The 26023-nt window shown below is 44.5% G+C and overlaps 10 protein-coding genes across 10 annotated transcripts; 5 read left to right on the top strand and 5 right to left on the bottom strand.

The window, feature by feature from the left end:
* Positions 1–39: 39 nt before the first annotated feature.
* PAAG_01557 (short-chain dehydrogenase) lies at positions 40–1017 on the bottom strand (the record flags this gene model as incomplete). The annotated part of the gene is made up of 3 exons (XM_002796503.2): positions 40–76; positions 138–508; positions 652–1017. The coding sequence occupies 3 exons, from the start codon at positions 1015–1017 to the stop codon at positions 40–42; spliced, it is 774 nt and encodes a 257-aa protein (XP_002796549.1).
* A 1073-nt stretch (positions 1018–2090) lies between these two features.
* PAAG_01556 (FAD dependent oxidoreductase superfamily) lies at positions 2091–3496 on the top strand (the record flags this gene model as incomplete). The annotated part of the gene is made up of 2 exons (XM_002796502.2): positions 2091–2560; positions 2638–3496. 2 exons carry the CDS (start codon positions 2091–2093, stop codon positions 3494–3496), a joined length of 1329 nt encoding a protein of 442 aa, XP_002796548.1.
* Positions 3497–4003: 507 nt separating this feature from the next.
* On the top strand, positions 4004–5155 carry PAAG_01555 (hypothetical protein; the record flags this gene model as incomplete). Its single annotated transcript, XM_002796501.2, has 3 exons — positions 4004–4127; positions 4210–4814; positions 4895–5155. The coding sequence occupies 3 exons, from the start codon at positions 4004–4006 to the stop codon at positions 5153–5155; spliced, it is 990 nt and encodes a 329-aa protein (XP_002796547.2).
* A 2540-nt stretch (positions 5156–7695) lies between these two features.
* Positions 7696–11083, top strand: PAAG_01554 (acid trehalase; the record flags this gene model as incomplete). Its single annotated transcript, XM_002796500.1, has 4 exons — positions 7696–7707; positions 7766–9514; positions 9590–9883; positions 9935–11083. The coding sequence occupies 4 exons, from the start codon at positions 7696–7698 to the stop codon at positions 11081–11083; spliced, it is 3204 nt and encodes a 1067-aa protein (XP_002796546.1).
* A 3202-nt stretch (positions 11084–14285) lies between these two features.
* PAAG_01553 (catalase B) lies at positions 14286–16957 on the bottom strand (the record flags this gene model as incomplete). The annotated part of the gene is made up of 7 exons (XM_002796499.1): positions 14286–15202; positions 15272–15446; positions 15505–15669; positions 15774–16189; positions 16265–16456; positions 16528–16561; positions 16646–16957. 7 exons carry the CDS (start codon positions 16955–16957, stop codon positions 14286–14288), a joined length of 2211 nt encoding a protein of 736 aa, XP_002796545.1.
* A 2406-nt stretch (positions 16958–19363) lies between these two features.
* Positions 19364–19835, top strand: PAAG_01552 (hypothetical protein; the record flags this gene model as incomplete). Its single annotated transcript, XM_015844378.1, has 2 exons — positions 19364–19372; positions 19449–19835. The coding sequence occupies 2 exons, from the start codon at positions 19364–19366 to the stop codon at positions 19833–19835; spliced, it is 396 nt and encodes a 131-aa protein (XP_015701286.1).
* A 1266-nt stretch (positions 19836–21101) lies between these two features.
* PAAG_01551 (hypothetical protein) lies at positions 21102–21361 on the bottom strand (the record flags this gene model as incomplete). Its single annotated transcript, XM_002796497.2, has 2 exons — positions 21102–21282; positions 21348–21361. 2 exons carry the CDS (start codon positions 21359–21361, stop codon positions 21102–21104), a joined length of 195 nt encoding a protein of 64 aa, XP_002796543.2.
* Positions 21362–21729: 368 nt separating this feature from the next.
* On the bottom strand, positions 21730–22659 carry PAAG_01550 (hypothetical protein; the record flags this gene model as incomplete). Its single annotated transcript, XM_002796496.2, has 1 exon — positions 21730–22659. One exon carries the CDS (start codon positions 22657–22659, stop codon positions 21730–21732), a length of 930 nt encoding a protein of 309 aa, XP_002796542.2.
* A 792-nt stretch (positions 22660–23451) lies between these two features.
* PAAG_01549 (multidrug resistance protein fnx1) lies at positions 23452–25235 on the bottom strand (the record flags this gene model as incomplete). Its single annotated transcript, XM_002796495.1, has 2 exons — positions 23452–23570; positions 23636–25235. The coding sequence occupies 2 exons, from the start codon at positions 25233–25235 to the stop codon at positions 23452–23454; spliced, it is 1719 nt and encodes a 572-aa protein (XP_002796541.1).
* A 174-nt stretch (positions 25236–25409) lies between these two features.
* PAAG_11303 (hypothetical protein) lies at positions 25410–25589 on the top strand (the record flags this gene model as incomplete). The annotated part of the gene is made up of 1 exon (XM_015846975.1): positions 25410–25589. The coding sequence occupies one exon, from the start codon at positions 25410–25412 to the stop codon at positions 25587–25589; it is 180 nt and encodes a 59-aa protein (XP_015703397.1).
* Positions 25590–26023: the final 434 nt, after the last annotated feature.

Genomic DNA, 26023 nt, shown 5'->3' with positions numbered 1-26023 from the left:
TTAGTTTTAGATATCCAATGCCACAGATCGATCGATCAGTTAGTCTTGGAAGGCAGCCAATTCAGGAACATTCCACCTGTTCTCGAGTCAGCATTATGCTTGAGACTTGAGGACTGGCGATAGCAAGGTACACTCACGTTAAGAATTTCCCACTCAACGTATGCGGGGCATCAAGCACAAGCTTGGCAATAACATGACCTGGCTGCTCTGGCTTGAGCAACTTGCCCTCCTTGTAAACATCGACGAACCTTTTCCCTTGCACGGGCCCTAGAACGTCTATATGTTTCGCTCGTAGCTCTTCTTGCATCTCTGTATCGACCATCCCTGGCCGGATTGAGATGGACGTGATATCTGGTTCCTCCTGTGCCACTGTCATATTGAGATGGTTCATAGCTGCTTTGGTGGAGCCGTAGAGTCCCCATCCAGTTGTTGCTGAGGTCGCAGCCCCGGAAGAGGTGAAGATAATTTTTCCAAGGGATTTTCGTAGATGCGGGATTGCTGCTTTTACCTAGAGATAGTTGAGGTTAGCAAATATAACAGAATGTCTTCTCCCTCTCTCCCAGATCTACGCATCCTTTTTTCCTTTCGATCGTAAACCGCACACCAAACCAAACGGCAAGAAATTTCAAAGGAAAAGTGAGAAAGACTCACAATCCCAACCACACTAATATAATTGACCTCCACCCCTTTCCTCCAGTCGTCCAAATCACAATCCTCCAACCTCGTCACAGGTCCCAACGTCCCATGATTAACAACCAACCCATCCAGTTTTCCAAACCTCTTCAGCGCCACATCCACTGCTCTTTCGGCCAGCGATGGTGAAGAACCGGCCGCGAAGTCCCCCGTGAGGACTTCGACGCGGTTAGCCCCGTATTGCTCTTGTAGTTGTTGAAGTGGCGCCTGCGAACGTGCGAGGAGGATTAGGTTGTGAGAAACCGGGCACTGGAGGAGGTAGTGTGCTATGGCAAGGCCAATTCCCCTTGAAGCGCCTGTGACGATTATGGTTTTGGCTGACATTTTTTTTTTTTCATTATATGCTATCCGGAGTTATGCCGGTGCTTTCCTTTTAATGTGACTTTGGGATTTTGGAGATATGTGTATTTAGAATTTGAAATATCCTTTTTTGTAGCAATTTTTTTTCTTTTTTTACTTTTATTGAATGGATTGAATGAACCTATGCAAATTAGAGTTAGAAACTAATATGTGTGGTGGAGATAATATTTGTTACGGTTTAATTATGTGTGAACCAAATTCCCCAACTAGTACATGTAAAAACACTTGAGGTTACGAGGGTTAAAAAAAAAAAAAAAAAAGGAAGAAAGAAAGAAAGAAAGGGCAACACCCTTTAGGGATTGACCTGCTTTCTAAATTCCACGTCCAAGGTGTTTACAAACAGAAGAGAACGTTAATTGAAAGCTATTCCAACGCCCTGCAAAGCGATGGCGTTCTCTATTACCTTCAATTGTGTGGAGAGGCGGTCAGAGGAAATTCCGATTCGGGATCAATGAAAATGTGTTTGTACTGCGGGGCTGAAAGATGAGATTGCTTAATTACATGCCTAATATCATATATATAGACGTTAATTCTATACGACACTGGGGTCTGAGGCATCCAAGCAATGCTGTTGTTGTCGGAATGATGGTTTCGTGGCGGGGTTAAGATAAGATACGGCCCTCCCAAAGGGTTCAAGACTCGGGTTATCCCGATGCCGCGCAGATCCACCGAATCTTCCAATTTTGCCATGCTCACTCTGCAGAGGATTGGATGGCCAACTCTGAAACAATACGGCCGATCTGTATGATACATTCTGAAGTCACAAATTCACCCTTAGTTATAGGTCATGGTGGCCCTGAGGGGAACAACAAGAAAATCCCTGTGAGCAGGAATACCAGGGCGAATAGCAGTAGGAATAGTAGTGAGAAAAATAAGGAGGGCAGCGAGAAAACCAGCAGCATATTTAGGAGATGGAGAATAGTTAAGAGGCGGGAGTTTAATTTTGGGCTAGTTTACATATATACTTACACCCAACGATTAGCGGTTCCGTTTACTCGACCCTTTGAACCCCGAAAAGTTTTACAGACACCCGAACGATGTCAACTGTAATAATAGGCGGCGGAATCATTGGCATCTCCACCGCCTTCTACCTTTCCGAATCTACAAAGGGCCAACAAATCCATATAATTGACCCGTGCACCCAACTCTTCGACTGCGCATCGGGTTACGCTGCCGGTTTCATTGCCCGGGATTGGTTCTCTCCCGAACTTGCAGCTCTCGGCGCACTCTCCTTCGAGCTGCATAAGCAGCTTGCACGCGAGCACGGCGGGTATGAGAAATGGGGATATATTCGTAGTACTGCTGTCGGGCTTCAGTTACAATATGATGATGGACAGATATCGGCCAGTGGGCATGATTGGCTGCGGCAGGGAGCTAGTCGGGCAGAGGTTGCAGTGAGAGCGGATCAGAAAAGGGAAGGGGAGCCGGATGCGTCGCCGTGTTGGTTGACGAGGCAGAGGGGCGGGGTTGTGGAGAGAATTAGTGATGAGAGAGGGGCGGCGCAAGTGTAAGATTTTCTTTCTTCTTTTGAAAGCTTGTTGGAGATTGAGTTGTGCGTTGTTAATATACGTGAATACCATCTAGTGACCCCCTACGTCTGTGTCAATTCCTTCTGACAAAATGCATTGAGCGCGGAGTGCATGTGCACAACCCCGCTCGGGCAATCTCCCTCGTCAAGGACCATGCCTCCGGTTCTCTTACAGGAGTAAAGCTTCAAAATCAGACCACAAATGTCCAATGGACAATTCCATGTACAAATCTCATTTTTGCTGCTGGTGCATGGACACCACGCGCTTTCAAAACCCTGTTCCCGACTTCCACTACTCGAATCCCTGTTACTTCTTTGTCCGGCTATTCCATCCTCCTACGCTCTTCACGTTTAACATTATCGCATGAAAGAGACACATACAACGGATCTGGGCATGCAGTATTCACTACTCACCCCCGTTCCTGCGGGTTTAGCCCCGAAGCCTTCTCGCGTGCAGGAGCAGAGATATACCTAGCCGGCCTAAATAGCTCTGAGACTCCCCTCCCGGAACTTGCGAGCGATGCTCATGGCATGATGGAGAAGGATAAAATGGATCGAGTGAGGAAAGCTGCAGTGACGCTGATGGGACGGTGTGATCCAGACGTGAAGAGCAGAGACAAGGAAGGGGATGGGAATATTGACGATTTGGAAATCATTCGGGAATCTCTGTGTTTCCGACCATGGACGGAGAGTGGGCGTCCAATTGTTGCGCAAGTTGGGAATTGGGCTTTGGGGCGCGAGATCCGACCTTCTGGGGGTGTGTTTATGGCGACGGGTCATGGTCCATGGGGTATTTCGATGTCGTTGGGGACTGGGAAAGTCATGGCGGAGATGGTGAGGGGAGTCAAAACGAGTGCTGATGTGAGTGGGCTTGGACTGGAAGAGGGGAAGGGAGGAGACAAGACAAGGATATAGGGTTCACTATGTATGTAGTGAGATACTGCTCTGTAGATTTGCTTTAAGACTATTCCGACTTTGTACATATGTTGGCAATCATTGGTTCAAGATTAAGATGTTGTGATGTGAAGAAGGTTTAACAGAAACACATCCGTAATTGTGATAGGCCATTCCTGTGAATCCAAAAAGCTAATTGAAGTAGTACTCCGTATATTCTGCATATTGCGATAGCTTGTTGTTTGTATATACAAAAGTTAGAGGGGGAATTGGGAATTAATTTCGGAGGAGGTGGAAGTTCCTTAAGGCGCTTATTTAGTTTACGTCGCGTCTCTGGAAAATAACCTTGAAGATTTGCCGAACAATAGACATTCTCAGATACACCAATACACCAATACTCCAGCTACCGACAAATCCGCTTACCTGCAATCTTACTTACACCTAGGCACCTACGAATAGAATCAAAAATAAATTATTAAATTTCAACCCACAGACAATAAGACGTTAAACTGTAACCCATTCGTCAAGATGCCAAGGGACGACGACAGTTACAATGATTCGCATCGCGCGTTTCTTCAGGCCTTCATGGCTCGCTCAACCATGACTTTCGAGCAGGCAAAGCCCGTTTTAGCTGCGATATTCTCTGCTAGAGGTACATCCCTTGACGGCCCGCCTCCCTTGGTATGACTGTGGCGTGAGCAGTGTTCTCTAATATGGAGAATGATGTCCCATAGACAACGAGGACATCCTCCCTGAAGACATTACGCAGACAGATCTAACAAATAATATCGCTATCATCAACACTGCTATCTCCCCCTTCGATCTTGAAATTCGCTCTACAAAGCATCAGACAGATCATACCATCATCTATGGGCTTGTAAATACCACCAGCGACCCACTCACCCAGCTAGCCACCACCCACAACGCCAATGAAATTGCCTTCGTCAAAAGGGTTCTTGATGCTATGTTCGATACATACAATACCTCACGGCTAGAGGCAATGGCTGTGTCGTCCATGCAGGTCGCTCAGCTAGCCAAGGCGCCCACTACCGCCGATCGACACGAGTCAACCGCTATGAATGGTGGGATCCCAATTGCTGGTGCGGCTCAGTCTCTGGGCCTACGTGAAGCAGAAGATATGATGAAGAAGCTGGTGGAGGAAGGGTGGTTTGAAGAGAGCCGCAGGGGATATTTTACACTCAGTCCCCGCGGGTTGATGGAGTTGCGGGGCTGGTTGGTTGCGACGTATAATGATGTAGATGATGATGATGGGGAAGATGGTGGTCCCAGGAATGATAAGATTAAGACCTGTATGGCGTGTAAGGATATTATTACCGTGGTATGTTCATTCTTCCTTACTGCTGCTGGTACATAGGATTTCTTTTGCACGTGCTGGTTTACTAACGAGATCATTTGTAGGGCCAACGATGTCCCCAACGCCATTGTCCAGGTCGTCTCCATGATATCTGTACACAGAACTTCTTTCGCCGCCAGAAGGCGGACACATGTCCGCTTTGCAAGTCCCAGTGGACTGGTGAGAACTTTGTGGGTGAACGAGCGATTGCGGCTTCGAATAGGCCATCAACGATACGACGGCGAAGTGGGCATCCTGCGGAAGGATCCAGTAATCCGGGAGGACAAGTTGATGATGCCGGCGAGACGGCGAGTCCTGTTGGATGAGCTTTGTATCTCTATCAATTTTATGATATGTTGATATCCTGAGGGTGTTGCGATGATCGCCTGCCCGCTAACCCTGGATGAGAGCAGGTACACCTGGATCGTTTGATTACATGCTTATGGTGCCATCATTCGTCGTATGGGATAACTATTACGAGAAGAAGCGGCGGACACGAGCTCACTTCATCCTCTGAGGAAACTTCAATACTCCCAGGGCTCTCTTGCATTCATTGTGGATACGCGCAACCCAGAGCATATTTTTCCACAGCTGCACCTTTCGCTACAGCAGTTATTATATTTTTCTGGTTGAGATACTACTTCGCATTTGGGAGAGACGAATGGGAAAGGCAGCCTTTCTATTGAGTTGTCATGGTCAACAGGCGATCAGCCACGGATGGTATCGCTTTCAAGCATGTTGTCGTCTTCCCTACCTAAGTTTTTCACATTTTGGCTGGGAAGGGAGACTAGATAATAATATGATTAACCTATGAAAAATTTCACTAGGGCCGGTATACACGATAAATGGGTATCATAGTTATATTTTCCCCTTTTATCATCCCAACCCTAGCCCTGACACCTAAATAGCTAAGGCCAAGACAGCGGCAAGAAATAACGACGATGGCTAATCCACCACTGATTATTTTAACTTTCAAACCCATTTGTTTCAACGTGCGATTAAGCCATCAATTCGCAGTATAAATGCAAGAAACTCTATAGGAATAGAGAGAAAATTGAACCCACAATTTCCACTCTTCAAAAGCAAGAAATACTCTCAATTCATGAAGCTGCTTATTGTAGTAGGCTATCGCCTGGTTTGGTAATCTTTCGTAACCACAACTGCTTATACCGGATTATCCTTCTTCCGCTCGGACCTAATATAAAACTTTACGCCCTACCTCCAATTTTCTCAAACGAATTCGTCTTTTTGTTCTATAAGGAAGTGCTAGGGCCGTATTCGGTAGCACGCCCGTTCCACATATCTATATGATAGTTTAAAACTTCACTCTCTTCGTATAATGAAAGGGGAATCTGCAGAAGTTCTTGTCATAAGAGCTTTAACTGTTGTGGCTTCAATCTAGGGTGGTTGCTTGCTGTTATTAGGCAGTCTCCATAGGGCGGTTGCTAGGCCGTTGCTTTGCAGTTGCTAATTACCCTTTCAGACCATGCCAGCTTCCGTAGCCCAGCAGCCATACGCCGTCAGACCATTGCTATCTATTGACTTAAATTGTTTATTTTCATAGAATGAGATGATCATTTGAATTCAATTTTCTTGAAAGAAAGACATTTCTTTAATGTAACAGTAAGAAAAATTGAATAATATTGAGATAGAAGATCTGAGGGTTGCAGAGAAATGAGCAGTTCAGTGATGCGAGTGATTCAGTGGTTGATTTCATTAACAAAGGTCAAGAATCTTATAAAATAACCTGTCCTCTTCATGAATTGATAAAAGACTTTGATCAAATTATCAACTTTGAATATGAGATGATCAACACTGATATTAAAAGTAATATTGGAATATATCTCTGGAATTTAGTTTAACTTTTTTTTTTTTTTTTTGGTTAAAAAAAAAGCAAAAGTATACAAGATCTCTCTGCTGAATTCAATGTGAAGAAGGGTTTAAAGAGGAAATTGCCTATTGAACAATCAGCTATTAGGTTCATCTCACATTTATAAGCTCTACCACAGAGCAGCAATTGCAGTATGCTTGGACATAAAAGAACTCTGCCCTAATCCTGTAATAATATAATTTATATCGACGTTGTTGAGCGTCGATAATTTTGAGTTGGAATAATAGTTAGTTGAGCTTCAGATCTTATCATTATAGTTATACTTTATAGATTCCACCTTTTCCTGGTTTGTTAGTTGGTGAGTATATAGATTTGCTTTCTGATTCCCCCCACTAATTTAAGGTTCACTTCTTAGGGCCCAAGAAAAAATGTTGATAACGAACTCTGTATGTACTTTAAACCCTCATCGCCTTCTCTCCGACTTTTCAATTAATGTCCAAGAGCTTGCTTGATCTGCCAGTTGTGCTCTCAACCCCTAGTTTTATGACTTAGCTTTACATATCTCCCCCCGCTGAGTATTCACGAAAATATTATTCTTGACATTAGGATACGAGGTTACATCACAGGAAACTGATCTGCGCCACTTTTCCCGTTTATTATCCGAGTTCTTTCAATTCTCTGCCTATCCAAGCTGCTAGTGACTAATGTGGTTTATCCAACAAGTTGCTTTTAAATTGTGGTGGATTTGATGTTGACAGTTACTTCTATTAGTTTTGCTTTTGTCAATGCCTTCTCTTTCCCCTGCGGGGTTGAAAAGCTGACAGTCTCCTCAGTTTTCATCCTATATTTCAGGGTACCGCTGAGAGTCAGTCTCGGCATTTGTCTTTCTGAATATGTAATTGAGCACTGATGTTTTGTGTGAGGTTCAGTGGAGATTATCATTGCATCTTTTCAATAAAATAGATCATTAGAAAGTAAACTTATTGCAGTTCTCTGAAAAGTCCTCCCGGAAGCAAGGAGACGAGCCTGATAACTATGCGGTTCAATGTAAGCCATATCAACCTTTGCCCTGCCCCGCTGCGCCCTCCGACTAACTCCACGACAGCTTCAAATATGGAGTTTCCTGTGGCTCCTCTTGCGATGCTCCACCATAACAGCTCTTACTTTCACAGAGCGAGTTTCTCGCGTCTTTGCAAAAAACCTCATCTCTTCTGACTCCATCACAAAACAAAACTCAGGCTTTCCTGAATTCCTCTACCCCACAAAATTTCCAGGAGTCACCTGGGACAACAGCAACTGGCGATTAACAACGACAAATCTCGACCAAGGCCACTATCAATCCCGCGGCTCCGTCGCAAATGGATACATTGGCATCAACGTTGCGGCAGTGGGGCCTTTTTTTGAACTCGACCATCCTGTTGCTGGGGATGTGATAAATGGATGGCCATTATTCTCGCGCCGACAAACCTTCGCAACAATTTCTGGCTTCTATGATTTGCAGCCGGAAACCAATGGCAGCAATTTTCCTTGGATGAATCAGTACGGTGGGGAGAGTGTGATTAGCGGAGTCCCTCATTGGAGTGGTTTGATACTTGATCTAGGCAATGACAGCTATCTTGACGCGCGCGTCAACTCAACTGAAATCTCAAACTTCAAATCAACCTTGGATATGAGGGGCGGGTTGTTAAACTGGGAATATACCTGGTCTCCGACTGGTAAGGAGATATCGTTCGACATCTCCTATCAACTTTTCGCCCATAAGTTGAACGTTAACCAGGCGGTGGTAAGCCTTGTCATTACGCCCTCAGATGATGGATATGCGAAAGTAGTAAATGTTATTGATGGTTTTTCAGCTGTAAGGACGTACTTTGTCGGTTCAGGTGAAGATGGACGGGCTATTTACTCGTCCGTTAGCCCAGTAGGTGTCGCCAACGTTACGAGTTACATTTATGCCACGTTGGCTGGCTCGAAGGATGTGGATCTGGCCTCGTTGAAAGTAGTTGAGAATCTACCGTATGTTCACACAAATGACTCGTCTATCGCCCAGGCCGTGAATGTGACGCTACGCGCCGGTCAGGAAGTGGCCATCATCAAGTACGTGGGTGTAGCGTCTTCTGATGGATTTGAGAACCCGAGGAAAGTGGCCAAGGTCGCATCTGCAAATGCCGCCAAAGTTGGTTACGAAGCCCTTTTAGAGTCTCACATAGGTGAGTGGGCTACGGTTTTCCCCGACCACTCCGTCGATAACTTTACTCTTCCGGAAACGGGCTGTCTCCCTCTAGATAGCCACATTGTTGGATCTGCCATTACATCCGTCACAAATCCGTTTTACCTTCTCCAAAACACCGTTAGTGAAAATGCAATGCAAGCTGTCAACAACTCTCCGATAAATCAAGGCAGCGTTTCTGTTGGTGGCCTGACATCAGATTCATATGGTGGTCTTATCTTCTGGGATGCAGATATTTGGATGCAACCGGGGCTCGTAGCCGCCTTTCCCCAGGCAGCCCAATCGTTCACAAACTACCGTCTCGCTAAGTATGGGCAAGCCCTTGAGAATATTCGTACTGCATTTACCTCGTCAAAGAACCGGACTATGTTCTCTGAAGGCGCAGCTATATATCCGTGGACTAGCGGACGGTTTGGGAATTGTACAGGAACCGGCCCCTGTTTCGATTATCAGTACCATCTCAACGGCGATATTGGTCTGCAGCTGATCAATAACTGGGTGACGACTGGCGACACAGGGTATTTTAAAGAGAAGCTGTTCCCAATCTACAATTCTATGGCAATCTTATATGCAGATCTCCTAGAGAAGAATGGGACAAAATGGACGCTTACTAACATGACGGACCCGGTAAGTGTCATTCAATTTATTCTTATATACCTCCCTCGGGGTATGATGGGATGTCTGAACTGATCTTGACATTAGGACGAATACGCTAATCATGTTGACGGCGGGGGATTCACATTGCCCATGATGGCTACGTCGCTGCTTTACGCCAACTCTCTCCGCCAGCTGTTTGGTCTCGAGCAGAACCAGACGTGGAACGAAATGGCTGAGAATGTACTCTTGTTGAGAGATCAGGTCGCGGGCGTTACCCTAGAGTACACAACCATGAATGGCAGTACCCTAGTGAAGCAAGCGGATGTTGTCCTGAATACGTTTCCGTTGAGATATACGAATAACTACCTGCGGGACAACGCGCTGCGGGATCTGGATTATGTATGTTGCAAGCTGAATTCTACCACTGTGGGTTTGCTGACAAAAATTCAGTACACTGCAAAGCAATCTCCAGATGGTCCTGGAATGACATACGCAATCTTCTCCATTGTCGCCAACGAAATCTCACCCTCTGGTTGTTCCGCGTACACATATGCCCAGTATTCCTACGACCCGTACATGCGTGCCCCATTTTACCAGTTCTCTGAACAGTTGATAGACAACTGGTTAGAAAACGGCGGCACTCACCCGGCTTATCCATTCCTCACTGGAAACGGAGGGGCTAATCAAGTCGTCCTATTCGGCTATCTAGGTTTGCGTCTCCTCCCTGATTTTGTCCTGCATCTAGATCCGAACATACCTCCTCAAATACCACATTTATCCTTCCGCACCTTCTACTGGCGCGGCTGGCCACTCAAGGCCGTGTCGAACTATACGCATACAACCATCCGGCGATCGTCAGATGTCCAACCCCTCCCAAAGGCAGATCAAAAGTTCGCCAACGCCTCCATTCCTGTCCATGTCGGACCCGAGTCAAACGTAACCACCTATTCACTCCCTCCCTTTGGCGTACTCACCATCCCCAACCGTAAAATCGGCTCCCATGCCACCTTCCCCGGAAACATGGTGCAGTGCCAACCCGTCTCGTCCCCAGACGAGTACAAACCGGGCCAATTCCCCATCGCAGCCGTCGATGGCGCCACCGCAACAAAATGGCAACCTACAAAGGCGAACGCAACCTCTTCTCTAACCGTTTCTATCCCAAATGACGAAACTCTGGCATTAATTGGCGGCTTCGCTTTTGACTGGGCTCAAAGCCCCCCCGAATCAGCTGCGGTCGTGCTGCATGATACGCCTTTGAATCTGTCAACCCAGCAGGATACAACAAACAAAAACAAATCGTCAGCTGCGGGCCTATCTGTCCCTTCAATACCAGGAGCGCTTACCATCACAACTCTCCCCACTATTACTCTCTCAAACCCTTACAATCCCGAAACGACAGACCTAAACCTCATAGTGCCGTACACTTCCAATACAACAAATGTGACGCTTGCCAAGCCTGTGCGAGCCACCCGTTTCGCAACATTGTTTATATGGGGAAATCAGGCGTTGAATGCTGTAGATCGCGTGGCAGGGAATGGAACCGGAGCGACTGTGGCGGAATGGTCTATTTTTAAAGCTCAAGAGAGCCGGAAGGATTAGTTTAGGATAATGTTAAGGTGGCGAGCATAGCGATGCAGGCGGTGGGAAAGGCCGGAACGGGTAGTTTAGGATAAGAGATGTTTTGTTGGATTGGGCATTGAAACGTACTCAGCTAGCTCTTTCTTATTAATAGCTTATGTTCTCATGATTCCGTTTCTAAGTGAATAATGGATTCAATTTTCTGGTGCAATTAGCTCAGATGTATTTTTCATGCTTTGCTCCGTACATTCAGGTACTTGATGTGGTAGCGAAGGTGTAACTGTGAATATTTTCCTATTCGTCGTGTCTTTAGATCCATGGATTGTGTGCATATGCAAAGGATATGAGATTCTTACCCCTTGGCATAGTTACATATTGAATCAAGGAGTTCCTATTCGTACCTTTGGCTCTATTTGGAAATGACTTGATCTCCAGCTAACTCTCAACAACATTCTTTTACACCGTCCTTTGTTAAAAATAATAATAATAACATAATCCATGGGTGAGAGTGGCACGCAGGTGAGAGTGACACAACATCAAAATCTATACGGATCTCAATGCACATTATCAGGATTTTGACACAACAACTGAATTGATTTATTTAAATAATGTAGATTGTTCAATTATTTCAGCTGCTTGACACTGAGGACAGGTTTCTCTATGATGTTCTTTCTCTATGTAGTATTTGCACTATTGTCGAGTTCTTTAAATGAATGCATTCTCATCATATCAAGACTGTGATTGTCATGTTTCATTTACAATTTGAGCATCAATATTAATCTGATCGATTAGCTAAGATCTTTTGTTCTTTGTTAGAGTCTAATGTCTATGTATTTGATTTTTTTATGTTGTTTTTGTCATGTTGCAATCTCATTTACCTTGCATAATTTTTCATTCTCTATTTATATCATTGAAGTTGAGCTGTTAATCTCTGAGTATTTTTTAAAAGCTAATCAACTGTTTGTATAATTAAATGATGTTTATAAGCTATTTTAATATTACATGATTCGGTTCTTATAACTCAATCTGAAATATTATTTTAACTTTATTTTCTAATATTTTGATAAATTAAAATGCTTTTTCTTCAATTGATAGAGAGAAAACCTAAAGCTGAATATTTAGTTTTTAGATTATTATAGCTTTTAAATTAAATAGAACGAGCTCAGTATCTTTATGTAGAGGGTTAAGCTCTAAGAACTAGAGGCTAGTCCTCCTATATAACAAGGACGAATTGCTTGGGAAAGGGAAGAAAAGAATGAGATGAGAACATGAGCTTAAGCAAGCTCGCGTAGCATGATCACGTGCGCACGTGCAAACGATGGCTAGGCTGAGTCAGCCAGCCAGAGCGAATCTAGGGGTTCAGCCCCTTATACTTTAAAGCCTTTATAAATATTGTTTGATATAATTAATATGTCATATGCTACTTGAAATGCTGGTAAAAACTTAAGCTATATATTATGATTGATGTGATTTTATATAAGCATCTCAGTTTGCTTATTATATGTTTTCTTTAATACTGTATAATAGCTCACTTTAGCAGCTGAAGAAGATGAGATAAATATAAAGATATAAAAGAGTAATAGTATTATTTTTTTTAAATATAAATTTTGAAATTTAAATAATTTATAGCTTGAATGATAATTAAGAATAAGAAACTATTGAGAATTCTTGATCTTTAACTCTGTATACTGATTGAAGTACTTAAAAGTTACTTCTCAAACTGATCTGTAGTTCAGTTATTACTACTTAATGAGATACTCAATCAAATGATATATTATTACTGTCACCATCACGAGATCTAGCCACAGACATCGTCTTGGCACCGATATCTCCTATTCATAGAACTATCTCTCTGCGGCGCTCGCCACTACTCCGCTAACTATATTCACATTCCCCCGATGACGAGATGATTATCTCGCCTTGTATGAGATGACGAGGTGATCGTCTCGCCTTTGTATGAGATGACAAGATGATCCTCTCTATGAAAGACATCGCCACTTCCTTGATCAGATAGAATGGCATCTGAGCGCATTCACAAGGAGGGAAGGCTGATAGAAACCCTATAAAGATAGCTATCTGACCCGCTGTTCAGAGGGTCAGCGATTCGTTCTCAATATATTAGAGTTCCTGAAAACGTATTCAAATCTCCATCTAGTCATTCATATCTTTGATCACTTAGATTCCCCTTCAGTATAAGACATAAGGTCGTCTGCTTCCTTATCTAGTCAAGCCTACCCATTCGGCTTCCCATCAAACAACCCACGCGACGGCACTGTTGACTCCTTGTCTCGGCGTCATCTCCTTACAATTACTCTTATATCATAACTGATGAAAATGATTAACTCAATATATTGACATCAATAATTACTATAATTTATTTATAATTTTCTAACTAAACTGATTTAAATCTATTACAACTAATTGAGTTTCAGTAAATCTTATCATAAAGTTCATCTTATCAAAATTATAAATATTATTATTCTAAGCTTTCTGAAAGTTAATACTTTAATTAAAATATGATACAAATATGTCATGACACATAACAAAATTAAAAGATCAAATATCAATATTGTATTAACTGTGATTAGAGATATTTGATTCATTATATCTCTCACATCACAAAAGATAGGAGAAAATTTTTATGAAATTTTGTTCAATATATGCTCAACAATAACAAATTTCTTATAATTTTACCTGATATGTTTTCTGATATATCTTTATCTGAAACTCTCAAGATTCACATTACAGGCTTTTACTGCAGCTTGATTACTTTGAAATTGATCTCATTCAATAGTTAACCTTGCAATCTGTAATTTAGATTTTTTTTTTTTTTAGCTAAACTAGTTTATGATTCATGAATATTATGATGTAATTGATTTTACATGAATGATTGCATTTTAAAACTAAGTTGCTATTCTCATCTGTGTGTTACTTTGATTTGTAGATTACATTAATTACATTAATAATAATAATAATAGTTAATAATTAATAGTTATAAATATAAAATTTAAATATAACTATACTTGGCTTTATAAATAAACTTAAAATCAAATCTTCTATTAAAATTCCAACCTTTAATTAGCTAATTACAAAAAAAAAAAAGAAAAAAAAAAGAAAAAAAAGAAAAAAAAAAGAAAAAATATATTACCAAGAGTGAACATAATCAAACAGAATAACAATTATTCTACCTCCCATCCACTAATCATATCTAAAGAATCCAAGTTTAATACTGTACCATAGGGCTAACATGGAAACGGTCCAACCACTTGAACACGTACAACCCATCAATGAGTTTTTTCACGAACGTCTCATCAACAGTAGCCGAGGCAAAAACACCCGACGGCATCTGATTGTCTGCAGCCATGCCACTAGCATCATGGACGTTCTTAACAATTTGATCACTGTCGCTGCCGACTACCCCAACCGTCTTTCCATACCGATAGGAGTCGATGAGGAGCTGAAACGGCCTTCCGGGGGGGTACAGAACAGATTTGGGGCTAGGCAAGCCTTCCAGGACAACCATAGCGTCGTAAAGGGATGCGTCTGCACTGGTATATGTCGTCTCGATACCAAGTTTGGGATTGTAGGTAGGCGCGATTATAAGGACATCGATGCCAGAATGAAATTTTTTAAACAAGGCTTGTAGCTGACGTGCTGCGTCGAGAGACTTCGGTTCACCGTTTATGAGAACAGCGACTTGCATGCCGTCCAATTTATTCAAATTGGAGCCAAACGTTCCGAGTCGTGTAGTCTTCTTGTCGTGGTAGAAGGTTGGATCGGGTTTCGGTATTTCAATGCCAATGAACTTCGCAACTTTCACGGCTAGGTCGTGATCGATGAGGTTTAGGTGGAAGACGACATTTTTGCGCACGCCTTCGCTCATCACGTTCGATGTCTGGAAACATATGGCATCGATAACAAATTGCCGTTCGACCAAGGTGAGCGAGTTCAAGAAAAGGCGCGGATGGGTCCAGTGGTCCATAAAGGATGGGCTGATCTCTCGCACTAGCGGACCATTTACCATGCGGTGAGGGTCCGTAAAGAAACCATTGCCGACCGTTTGGTTGGCTTGTTTGGGATTTCCACCGTTCAGTGTGTTTGGGCTGTAGTGACGTTTGTTTTTATGAATGAACATCTGGCCTGTTTGAATGGTTAGCGAATGGACAGTGCATTCTGATACAATTTTCCAATGAAGAGAAAGAAACTCACCAGTGCCGTCGCGGTTGTTGTTATGGATTTTTGCGCGAGGTCTGTTGATTGGGATTTGTTCAAAGTTTGGACCGTTGTGACGGTTCAGCTGGGTGTCTAGGTAGGAGAACACACGTCCTTGAAGTAAGGGGTCTTCGGTGAAGTCGATGCCGGGAACGATATGTCCTGGTTGGAACTGCAGAGAATTTTAGACTGCGTATACGTTAAAACTATGAAGAAAGGAGCAGACTTACCCCAACTTGTTCAGTTTCGGCAAAGTAATTAACCGGATTTCGATTCAGGGTCATCTTCCCAACTGTGGTGAAGGGGACAATTTCTTCTGAGAGATATTTGGTCGGATCGAGCAAGTCGAATCCGTGCTTTAGTAGGTCCTCTTCATGGAACAGTTGGAGATCCAACTATAAGTTAGGTTTAAAGTTAGTCATGATTTTTGATCATCTCAAATCGATTTATACAGACAGGGGCATGCAGGATTTGCTCTTAATAACTAGGAACGTCGTACCTCCCACTCGGGAAACCGTCCAACTGAGATAGAGTCCCAAAGATCCTTTCTATGGTAATCGGGATTCTTTCCCGCAATTGCCTGTGCCTCTTCCCAGATCAAACTGGCTTTTCCTTGGAGAGTTCTCCAACGGAACCTAACGTAAGTAACCTTGGCATCGTGTGTGAGAAGTCGGAATGTATGAACACCGAACCCATCCACATGGCGCATTGAGCGAGGAATTCCATTTCCAGACATCACCCACAGAACTGCATGGAGAGCACTGGGCTGCTGGCTGAAAAAATCCCACGCTGAATCATGAGCAGTCGCTGCTTGAGGAATTTCACTGTCGGGCCGCGGTTTAACAGCGTGTATCAAATCAGGGAACAGAATGGCGTCTTGAATGAAAAAGACGGGGATGTTATTCCCAACAAGATCTGTATGATAGGAGGTTAGAATGTCCAAAAATACTAATCGCTCTCTTGGGTTAAGATTGAACTCATCCAACTTACCAAAATTCCCTTCCTCTGTATAGAGGCGGATAGCAAAACCATGAACATCGCGAGCAGTGTCAGCACTACCTCTGCTCCCAGCGACTGTAGAAAACCGCGCAAATACCGGAGTTGTTTTGCCCGCGGCGGATAAGAAAGCAGCAGCCGTGATGTTGGACCAGTCCCCGTAGGAGGTAAATACACCATGGGCACCTGTTTGCTTATGTCAACGAGTGTCCTTTTTCAGCTTGTCAGAAGCGGAGTTATCAGGAGAGCATTCATACCAACCCCTCGTGCGTGAACGACGCGCTCAGGAATCTTAATGTAATTGGATTAGCGCATGCGATCCACAATGGTATACAACATATATAGGCAATAAACAAGAGGTTGGAAAAGACGTACACGCTCATGGTCAAAATGCGTTAGCTTTTGCCGGAACTTGAAATCCTCAAGCAAGGCCGGGCCTCTGGGCCCCCCAGCCTTTAGGGTAATTTGGTCACTAATGGGTGTGCCAAAATCCGTCGTCATGAAGCCTTCACTATCATCGAGATAAAATTTGCTCAAAAATTCCTCGGTAGCCTTAGAAGCCGGATCATGTTGGCGACGATCCAGGGTTTGGCGGGCTCTTCGGGGTCCGTTGGGATCTCCTAGTACAGACGAACACACAACTGAAGCCACAATCGCCGAGGCGAAGAGAAACCCCAGAGACCGCATTTCGGACGCTGAAGAAGTCCGCGATGCGAAAAGGTACTTTCTTCAGGGCAACCTGTATAGGAACCTGTTTAGCAACGGAAGAGGGGAAAGGAGAGCTGGTAATAGTAAAAGCAATAGAGTGAGGGTAAAAAATTTTAACTAACTTCTTATGGCCTGTTAATTGAAATCTGATCAGGATAAGCGATTGTCAAGACAAGTCAACGCATACACCGTGATATGCCCATGTACATAATACGGCTGGGTGAAAACAGAATAAAGGGAGTGCTAGGGCAAAGGAAACAAAAAGCAGAATCAAAGCAGAATCAAAGTCTCGGTAGTTCCAGACTCCTTATATATGTAGTGGACATGATTGTAACCACGGCGCATCGGGAGGCTGGCATATAGGCATTGATTCGTTGGGTCCGATCCGGAATGGGAGAACGGGAGCAAAGAAGAAACCAGCAGACAGACTGAACGTTGCATTGTCAACATTCTGAAAGTACACATGATCATCTAGATTAAATCAGGCCCCCATTGTCCTTGCGCCGGAACCGAATAACGGACGTGAGGACCGCAGTGGGGAGGCAAAGGTTCCCACAGAGACCAAAGGCTTTCTTGCCATGAGCATGATGTTTCCATGGACGTGGGGGGGGAAAAAAATAAAATAAAAAAAGAAAGAAAGAAAGATAGAAAGAAAGGAAATGATGCGGGAAGTGATTGAGGAAAAGCAGCTGAGAGGAGCTCAGGCATGCACGGAAATGTGATGATGCAGTTGACAACAAGCAATATTGCACAATCCTATAGAGACATTATCGTATCAGCTACACCAGGGTTCTGTGATCATCACAACCACAGCCATATCCATATTCATACGGCTCAATTTCCTAGGAACTTCTGGCTTTGCATTGTGAACTCCATGCTGTCTTGGAGGAACGAGATGTGCAATCAGTGGATTGTGCCGGGATCCCGCTGCAGCGAACCAGAGCTCCTCCATTGCCACCCCCCACACCACCCGGGACGGAGCGAGGGCATCCAAGACACTGCAAGGGCATTAGCTAGAGCGACCCACCGCCCCTTGTTGTTCGGGAAAGACGCCTCATGTGTCCGGCAAGCCTTGCTCAAACCAATTTTTTTCTTGGGTTTATGGCAAAACGGTATTATTAGATAATATGATAACAAGTGATCTAGTTATATTAACTTCGAGATTAATTTTCCCCCATTTTGCTGCGAGTTCTAAGAGCCGAAATAGTGGTTTGTCGACGAAGAAAGAGGCTGGCGACGATTGAACCATGGCTTTTCGTGTGAAACCATTGCGGCGGTGGCGCCAATGACACCCCGATGCGTAGGTAGGTGGTTAACAGCCGACGAGAAAATCTTCAGTTCCTAGGGTAACTTCTTTCGATCCGGCCGGGCGGCGAACAAACACCCAGAACCTGGTCCCACTGAGCTCGTGCGTCGAGACGAACCGTGCAATGCAGGTGCCAGGAGCAGACAGGAATTGGGGACGAATCAACATGCAGGTATTTTCAGTTGGGGGCGTCAATAATAACAATAATAATAATAATAATAATACCAGATATTTTTGAGGTGCAGGAAGGCAGGTCAAAATATACTAAATGAAGCTTTCCCTCAGAATAATCCTTTTTGGGGCGAACAGATCAACAGAGTCTTAGCAGCAGCCAAAAAAAGAGAGTCAGCGGGTTCAGCAGCATCTGGGCCGGGAAAAGCCTTCGACAATTTCAGGCAAATGACAAACCTTCTTCCATTTAAGACTTGCATCCAGTCTCACACAACACACACAAAAAAAGAACACCCCATCTCCATCTAATTTCAGTATATTGTTCTAATTATGCTCTTGGCAGTGAAAAAGAGTGATGTCACCTACCCCGCTAGTTTACCCCTTTACAAACCCGATTCCTCCCTCCCTAGTCCTAATCCACCCTGGGTATATAATAGGTAAAAGGGTTGAATCGGGATATCCGTATTAGTAATCTGCGTGGGAGGGTGATTTAGAGTTAATCGTGGTTTAAAAAGTGGGCCCAACTTTAAAAAGCACGTTCGAATGTAACCCTGGCGGGAGTTAAATATACCTTAAACTACCTAACTTGGTTGAGTTATAGCGCCGTGGCTTTCGGCCACTCCCGCATCGCCACTCGACAAATTCCGCCTCCTGCGTTCGATATTGGGGCTCCAAGGATCTAATCACCTCATGCAAATGGGAACTTGAATCAGTTAATACGCTTCAGTGAACCAAAGTTAGCACCAGAAAGCAATCGGGTTTGTAGTGGCATCCATATTTCCATCCATATCATGTAAATATTTTCACCGCCGCCTGGGATGGTTTAGTCCTTTGTGAATTGTTTTTAATTCTGGCATGTTATCTTTTAACTGTTGATTGCGGTGGGGCCTTAACTCTGATCATCCAACATGACCAATGTAGGTCACGTAAAGGATAGTGGTTGAGATGCTCTCTTTCTGATAATTGATAACTATTACACTCGTGGTCCTGTAGCGTTCCGAGGGCATTGCCGGCAGGTTCCGGGGTTCCGGAGTTCTGGGGTTCTGTGGTTGCTCCCCTCCCGAAAGACCATATAAAACCAACTTGCAAAAAGTCCCACTCACAGTCATTACCCCCAACCCTTCCTATTCGGCAGTCTGTGGGAGATATCACTGGTATCTGGACCGTATCAGAGATCTCTGCTCTAATGTTGATGCTGCCGCAGCCGGCAAGCCCACAGTCTCCACCCCGAATGTGGAACAGTTTAACACCGTCATCCATTCATTCAGTCATTCCTCAGGATATTCCAAGCCTCCAGTAGTTGAATGGAGTAGCCAAATAGAAGGATTGAAGGCATGGATCCGCTACACCATTGCGGAGTTCCGCTCCCTTCTGAGTTGAGCTTTCGGGTATGGAATCTTACAGGAGACGCGTTCGTGTTTGAAATGATGATCGACTTGCGGATGAGAGGACGTACGGGGATTCCCAAGTTGGTAGTTTTTTGAGATCCTTGTGGTGATCTTGAGAAGTGGGACTGTGGGGTGCTTCCAACGTAATTTCTCATATGCAAACACTCATTGGTCTTCGTGAGCGTGTTCCGCGACAAGTTATGCCACTGCTGACTACTTTCCTCACTTGGGATGTGATAGACACAGTTTCTTCATACATTCCCAAATGAGCTGGACAGGGGCGCCTTGCTACGCTAATCCACATGAAATGACTGTACATTGCGAAATCATTTGTATATGATCGTTTGACTCAAAAGTTTAAGAGATTTTGAAGGGCCCAAAGGATTCGAATGCTGATTAGTTGAGTAGCTGCCGGACGTCGCTGCTCTCAAATTGGTGATCCACAGAAAGTATGCAGAAGAAGAGTCCATTAGATAGCTAGGTTTATTTAACCATCGTCTGCTATGATTGGAGATGGGGATAGGGAAGAGAGATCATGAGCCCGCACCTATAGGTTTTATGTATATAGAGAAGACTTGAATCCAGGGGAGCGATGGTTCTTTCCGGACTGCGAAGACTGCACCATTGTCTTCAAGTCGGATACGTTAAGCCACTTTGAATAGAGTGGGGCTCTTTGGGGGAATTTAAAGCTATCAATTGCCTCAGGCAATAACATGGGACAACGACATCTTCCGCGGGGTCAGAAAGCTGTCAGCACAGTTAGATACGCATAATCAGCCAAGCATGCTCTCTTTCCCCCCTCTCCTCTGCATGAACTAAAAGGCCGTACGTTGGTAACACATCGGGGACAAAACAAATCCGCCAAATCTCAATAATGCATGTTTCAATTGCTCGCTTACTTCGTTGGAGGCCTGTCAAACAAAACTCGAACCCCCCAAGAGTTCAGTGTGAAAACGTCAGGCTGATTTCTCTTAGCATGCAGCATGGGTTGGTTTTCTCGACTTCTTGAGATGCCCAAAACTCGACCCTATTTTTTTTTCTTTGTTTTTCTTTTTGAAAAGTCAGATGATTATTTTTGGTATTATTATTGCATTCAACATCCCGTTATGAATAGCGAACGATATCGATCCATGACAATGTAATATAGGCTCCTGATACCGTCATTCCAATGTTCGCCAGTCCCAGCAGTGATGGATGACGGCCAGGTACGGGTTAAAAGGCCCAAAAACATATCAAAAGCATGGGATAGCTTCCGGGCTCAAATACGCAATGGGGGGGACATATCACTATTTTTACTGGCAACCCGCTGTCGTTCATTGGGTAAGGGAGACGCTTCGTTGATGCGCGACGTTGATTTTAGGATTTTAGGTCTGGATGAGAGTTTCGGAAGGGAACCATGGTACGGTCCGGGGTAAGACCCGCTCCGCCCGCCAAGCCGGCTTCATACCAAGGCCCGTCAGCAAATTTCATTCTGCCAAACTCAAACATCTGCAGATATCCCCACTCGCCAGTGGACATGTTGGGATGAAAATGAAATAAACAGGTTATTAAAACGTGGGTCGAGGTAGAGTTATGAATATGCTGCATCCCCTATCTTCCGTTCTTATCTTGTCTGCTGGTGATAATTTTATTTGCCTCATTGAATCTGACGATGTACGAGCGAGAAGCGTATATGATATTCCAGGAGAAACGAACATTTACAGACATATCTAATTCTTCCCTAACCAGGCCATTAATAATTTTTTGGCCTTCTGGTTATGGAATGCCCCATATGACGAAGACAAGGCGGAAAATCAACACCAAGGGACAGCGAGCGCGACCCCCCTGGTGCCCGCGTCGGACCACCATGCGGAACAAATTCCACAAACAAAAAGGATAGAAAAATTCTAACTCTGAAGCTTCAAGACGTAACAGGTGTCCCGCAAACCGTGGAACGTGTCGATGCATTCCAATCCAGCACTGTTAGCCCATTCCAAAAATTCTGGCTCCTCCCACACACGTAGTGAGAACACGATTCTGTCCTTCTGAATCACTTCTTCCTCGCCGGTCGCCAGTTTCCGGATGGCGTGGAAGGTATGGTAGTCTGTCTTTACACATCCTTCCATTTTGGAGTCGTCGACGGGATACTTTCTATAGACAATATCTGGGAACGCCTTACTGGGGAAGCCTTCAGCCTCCTGCAGCTTCACCCACGTCCTTTCGACCACGGGTTCCTTGGTAATTGACCTCTTCGCAATCAGATCGTTGACAATGGGGAGATACGCCCGGCCGGAGCCGGGACGAAGAAGCGCAGCTACCTGGGCAAGAAATTGTTGCGGCTCGTCAGCGCCGATGAGGTGACTAATACTCCCCGCTGCAAAGAAAAGGAGGTCGATCCCTCCGGCATATCCCTTCAGTGTTGTCGCTGATGCCACATCTGCCGCCTCCCCTAAAACCCATTCCACTTTGCCGACTCGGGCCATACTTGACAGCGTCGCCTGTGCCTTCTCTGCACGGCCGAGCATGGCTGGTTCGTTGTCCACGCCGATGAAATGTGCGTTTGAGAGATCGAGGCTGTCTCTCTCGCCATCATTGGCCAGATTGATGAGGACACGACCTGTCCCGGTGCCAATGTCGAGGATAGAAAACGGGACATCAATTGAGGGTGGAGGAGATCGCGTGGAGAGAGCGTTCTTGAGGATAGACGTGTAGATTGGTGTGCCATCCTTGGTATCCAAGTTTTTGGCATTCTTCTCGGCCCATAGATCATAGTATTCTGCAAGATATGCGGAATCGTAAAAGGTGCTCTTGCGCCCTTCCGAGTCGCTGCTTGCCATTCTCGCAGTATGGGAATCAAGGTTGGGCGAGAATTTTGACGCACAGAAACAGGTAACAGGTAATTGTCTCTTTATTGTATGCTGAAAATCTGAAAAAGAAGACGCTGTCCATCAGCAATGAGGTTCTCTAACTCCTGAAGACATGTTGCCTTTGCTGTCAATATTGGGGGTGTGTTTTTTATTTTATTGTATTTTAATTAATCAATTAATTTATAAGAAAACATCGGTCTACATATCATCCTGGCCAACTTTCCAAACTGCTCAATTTTGAAGTTAGGAGGGGAAGTTCTCCCACATGCAGTGTGACTTAACATTGAGACCGGATGTCACGCATAATAATCCCTTAATTAATTCTTGCAGAAGAAACTTACGTTCCCGTGTGCCAACCCAAACACGAGTGCATTGTATTCGGGCATGCATCAATACGAAGGCGCTTTTTTAGTGATGCAGTTACACTCCCACCTACAATTCGAACGCGTGGAAAAGGAAAAAAGAAAAGTCAAATAACGTATTGAGCCAATTTATCAAATCATCTAGATTGCAGTAAGCGCGAAAGGACCTTGTACCAATTTAAAATAATTTGAGTTTTCAGTATGGTTATGACAATTACATATTATAATTTTAAACTCTGTGATGAAATAAACCAGATCCACGGATGATATAAGGATGAGAACAAGGATATATTACACAACGAACGGGCTTGCATTGAGAATGGCGAAGCGTGAGCGGCTACAATCCGTCTCAAGGCTGCGAAATTTTGAAGTGCTCAGTTCTTTACACAAACACTGGGGATTACTTTTTGTGTCCCAGACGAGGCAATCTGACGGGTATGACTAAAATGAGAACTAAGATTGCCCAAAGTAAACTTGATAAAAAGGTTATTCGAAGCGCCATTTCATATGCGCTGGTGACTGTAAATGTCGTCATCAGTTAGTTATTTCTCTGAGAATTTTAAGAAAGGAACAGAAACACTCACCCTGGCCCTTATGAATCGTGTCCAATTTAGCAATCTCCGCGATAGACCCCCGGACACGGAGAATTATATCTGCCTTATCGGGACCGGTAACTGTTTGGCGAAGAAAAGTGCTCAGAGAGTTTTGTAGGACTAAGCTACTGATTGCCACGCCCATAACCCATCCTAGCGAACGGAGTAGAGAAAGGGTGGTTGTGATGACGGCCTGATCCTCTTGGGCGTTGGTTGACAGGACACCCATCATTGTTGGCGGATATAAAGCTCCCTGGCTAAATGCCGCCATTGAAATTAAAGTCACAGACACCCAATCTGGGACCCTGCTACTAATCATCCCCGAGAAAGCACAACTGCAAATTAGCCAAAATACTCCTCCAAGCAGTATTGGTTTCAGCAGCTTGGTTTTTGTCATAAAGACGCCGGTTAGAAGGCTAGCAACCATCAGACCAGCGGAGGCTGGAAGAAGACGTAGGCCGGAATTGGTTGGTGATTCCAGCTTTACCGCCTGAAAGAAAAGAGGTGCGTTGAACAATATTGTGTTGATGGAGATACCAACAAGAAAGTTCCCCAATATCAAATTTGCATGCGGCGCATTTGTTAAAAGTGATAATGGGATTGCCGGCTTGGATGTCGATTGTTCGGCTTTTATGAAGGGAACCGAAATGAGACAGAATATGGCCAAGGAAGAGATAACAATTGGGTGTCTCCAAGGAAAGACATTGCCGCCTAAATTCATTCCCATCATCAAAGCAGTAACTCCAACAACCAGGAAAACAGAGCCAGCAATGTCTATGGTCCTAAGCGCTTCTCTCATGCTGATGTTTCGCTCGCGTGCTAGCTGAGGCCCCAGGTTCGATGGCAGCGTAAAATATACGGCAATAAAAAGAGCACATAGCATTGGCAATTGTATTCCAAAGACTGCTCTCCAGCCAAGGGAGTCAACTATCACCCCTCCAAAAGCCAATCCGAGGCAATTCCCAAGGCCATAAGCAAGGCTGATGTATGATTGGTATATCCCTCTGTGTTCAATGTAGATCAAGTCTGAACAGATAATCGCCCCTAACGAAGTGACCCCGCTTGCACCAACACCGCAGAGTAGACGGGCAGCAAGGAAGCTGCTGAAGTTCCATGACACTCCACACCAGACCGTGGATAGAAAAAATATCGAGATGGAAAAGAGGTAAGGTATGCGCCTGCCAAATATATCAGATATCTGACCAAAGATCGGTTGGAAAACTGTGCAGGTCAAAAGGAATCCGGTAGAGAGCCAAGAAGCTGAGTTCGCGACATGGAAATGCGACGAGATTACGGGGTGAATGGATTCTAAGATAGAGCCGTCGAAAAAGGACAGGATGATGGAGAGTAGGATGCTTCCAAATACCACCCAGAATTTTGAAGGAGTAATGCCGATGAAATGAGTGTCATGCTCGCTGCGGTCGTCACGGACGCCCACTTCGGTGGCCTTTTTGAGTTCACCATCGGCTGTGTATGGTAGCCGCCCGTCTAATGATGATGACGATGAAGGCGAGGTTTGCCTGTGGTTGCTCTGTGTCATCAATGGAGTGGTTTCATCATTGTTGTTCTCGCCGAGGACGGGGACTCCCATCATTGATTGTATCGTGGAGGTTGGATTAGGTCATCAATTGGGGATTGTATTGGCTCTCGTGTATGTTTCATGGACTCCATCTGATTATTTACCCAGGGGGAATTAGGAGAAGAGAGAGCAAAGGCAATATAGAAATGTTGATTAAAAAAACACAGTAGCACCTATCTATCCATCATGTTCGCAGTTCGGGGTGGACACGCTCAGCTGCACTCCGCCGCCTGGCAAGATTTGCACAACAATATCCAAATGTGGGCGCTGAAGCATGGTGATCGGAGAGGTTTCCCCGTCATTGAATTATTACAGCGAAGCCTGTTGACCGTAGTTGATTCGGTGGACCTGTCTATTGCGGATTGATTGGCTAGCAAATGGGAGCTCAAAATTGGGAGCTCGTTGGGAGCGGGGCGGTCGTGGCAAGCATTGATACGTTCGGTGGCAGGACACACAGCATTTTCGTCCTTCTTGCTATTTTATTCTCGAAAATAGCTTGTGGTTATTTGAAACTAGCATTCGCTGAATAGCTCTTTGAACCTCAACTTTGTCGACAAACCTGATGATCTGACACCGGGAATGACATCGGTGGTTCATCTATTCAAAATACTCGCGGAACTTCACAATGCCCAGTTGACAGGGTTCATTTATCATTCACAGAGCATGGTTAAACGTTTACGATTGTAGTTAATGAAATTAGGTTTACTGAGCTTAAAGCCAACCTGGGAATTCAGTTCTCGAAATTGCTGAAGATAATCGAGGGAGAAAAAAAATTTTTAGACACCCTCGGGGAGTCTTCC

This window comes from Paracoccidioides lutzii (genome assembly GCF_000150705.2).
Source record: "Paracoccidioides lutzii Pb01 unplaced genomic scaffold supercont2.3, whole genome shotgun sequence".
Classification (NCBI taxonomy): domain Eukaryota; kingdom Fungi; phylum Ascomycota; class Eurotiomycetes; order Onygenales; family Ajellomycetaceae; genus Paracoccidioides; species Paracoccidioides lutzii.
Note: the sequence above shows the minus strand (reverse complement) of the source record. Positions and strands in the feature narration are given on the sequence as shown.